Source organism: Perkinsus marinus (genome assembly GCF_000006405.1).
Source record: "Perkinsus marinus ATCC 50983 genomic scaffold scf_1104296930024, whole genome shotgun sequence".
Classification (NCBI taxonomy): domain Eukaryota; phylum Perkinsozoa; order Perkinsida; family Perkinsidae; genus Perkinsus; species Perkinsus marinus.
Genome location: NW_003216295.1, coordinates 279 through 1,664, shown reverse-complemented (window position 1 = coordinate 1,664; position 1,386 = coordinate 279). Strand labels below are relative to the sequence as shown.

The 1,386-nt window shown below is 45.9% G+C and overlaps 1 protein-coding gene across 1 annotated transcript; it reads right to left on the bottom strand.

Annotated features, from left to right (window-relative positions):
- Positions 1-82: 82 nt before the first annotated feature.
- On the bottom strand, positions 83-1,036 carry Pmar_PMAR022878 (cathepsin L, putative; the record flags this gene model as incomplete). Its single annotated transcript, XM_002787205.1, has 6 exons — positions 83-124; positions 257-392; positions 449-542; positions 587-730; positions 778-897; positions 948-1,036. Coding segments are annotated over 6 exons (625 nt in total), but the record flags the coding sequence as incomplete, so codon positions are not given.
- Positions 1,037-1,386: the final 350 nt, after the last annotated feature.

The following is a 1,386-nucleotide window of genomic DNA, read 5'->3' as shown; positions in this document are numbered from 1 at the left end:
TGCCACATACATCTAAAAAGATGTCGTCGCGCTCAAGCAGCTACTTTGATGACGGGTCATACCTCCCTTGATGATACCACTCTTATAGTTTTGGAAGACCCCAGACATCCCACAGATGAGTGTACTGACAGGCCCACCAAAGGCAACGGCTGCGAGCATCGAAGATGAGGAATTGCTTTTCACATTTACATGACTTATGGTTCTAGCCTGGAAGTAGTTGATTAGGATCTGCTGTTTCCTACGGCCTTAAACTCACCTTAACGGCGTCTTTACTAACATTGCGACGACACTGACCATCTTTTCCTACATATTTATAAGCTCTTTCAGTTTCCAAACCATGATCCGCAACATACTCGTAGAAATCGTTCAAATGACGTGTACCATTGCATCCTCTGACAACAAATTGTTGTCAACAATCAATGGTCATGCCAACTAGGAAATGCAATACTGATTGCCGTAGGCTGTACTGCAGTCGATAAGTTCTTGCTCCGAGAGAGAGACAAGCTGACCAGTAACATTCTTGTGGAGGCCTTCCAATGCACCTAGTAAGGCACCTTTACGTGAGTAGCAACGATGAGGATCTCACCAGCAACGCCAAAAGCCCAGCAGCTGCCGCATACAGTTCCTTGGGACTTCACATCAGTAACCCAACCTTTTTCGACATAGTCGACCCTCATCGGCAGATCATCATCGACCGAGCCCTCAAATCCGAATGTTTGGGCCTCGGAGTCTGACACGTGGCTGCGTCAGGTATTTCGTACTCTTTCGAGCGCCTACGGATTCCTCGCAACATCGTTTGCTGCCAGTCACCAAGGGAGTATCCTCTTGTGACGAACTCTCTGAATTCATCGTTTGTAAGATGAGTGAGAGGAGTGATACCCAGCTTGTATGAAAGGTCTGAGAAACACAACCATAACCAGGCAGTACTGCAGATAATTACATCTTACTCCTTGAATTTACTTCATCTATGAACTTGAGGTTGTCGTGAAAGATGGCAAGTCTCTTGACATCCTCTTCGCCAAAGTCATGATCGTATCTGCAACAAAGCTGTGTCTGCTTAGGTCGTCGCCACCCTAATACAATCGATCAGGCTATGTTTGCGTGCCCCAGCACTCATTGCTAGTGCTTTGGGAGCCTACGAATTGCCCATTATTCTTTCCGGTCGAATTTATTGGTTTATAGTAGGAATACGAATTTCACATGACATCTGTGTCAGATATTATCAACTTCATTTCCTGATGAATGACTCCGAGCCCTCAAATGATCCTCAGTCGTCACTGGGAAGAACCATGCGTGAGCGGCTTACGTTGAGCCCCAGGACGCTACATTGTACAAATGCATGAAAATTTGATTTCTCGGCTAGTACGGGGAGTATTCATACATTCT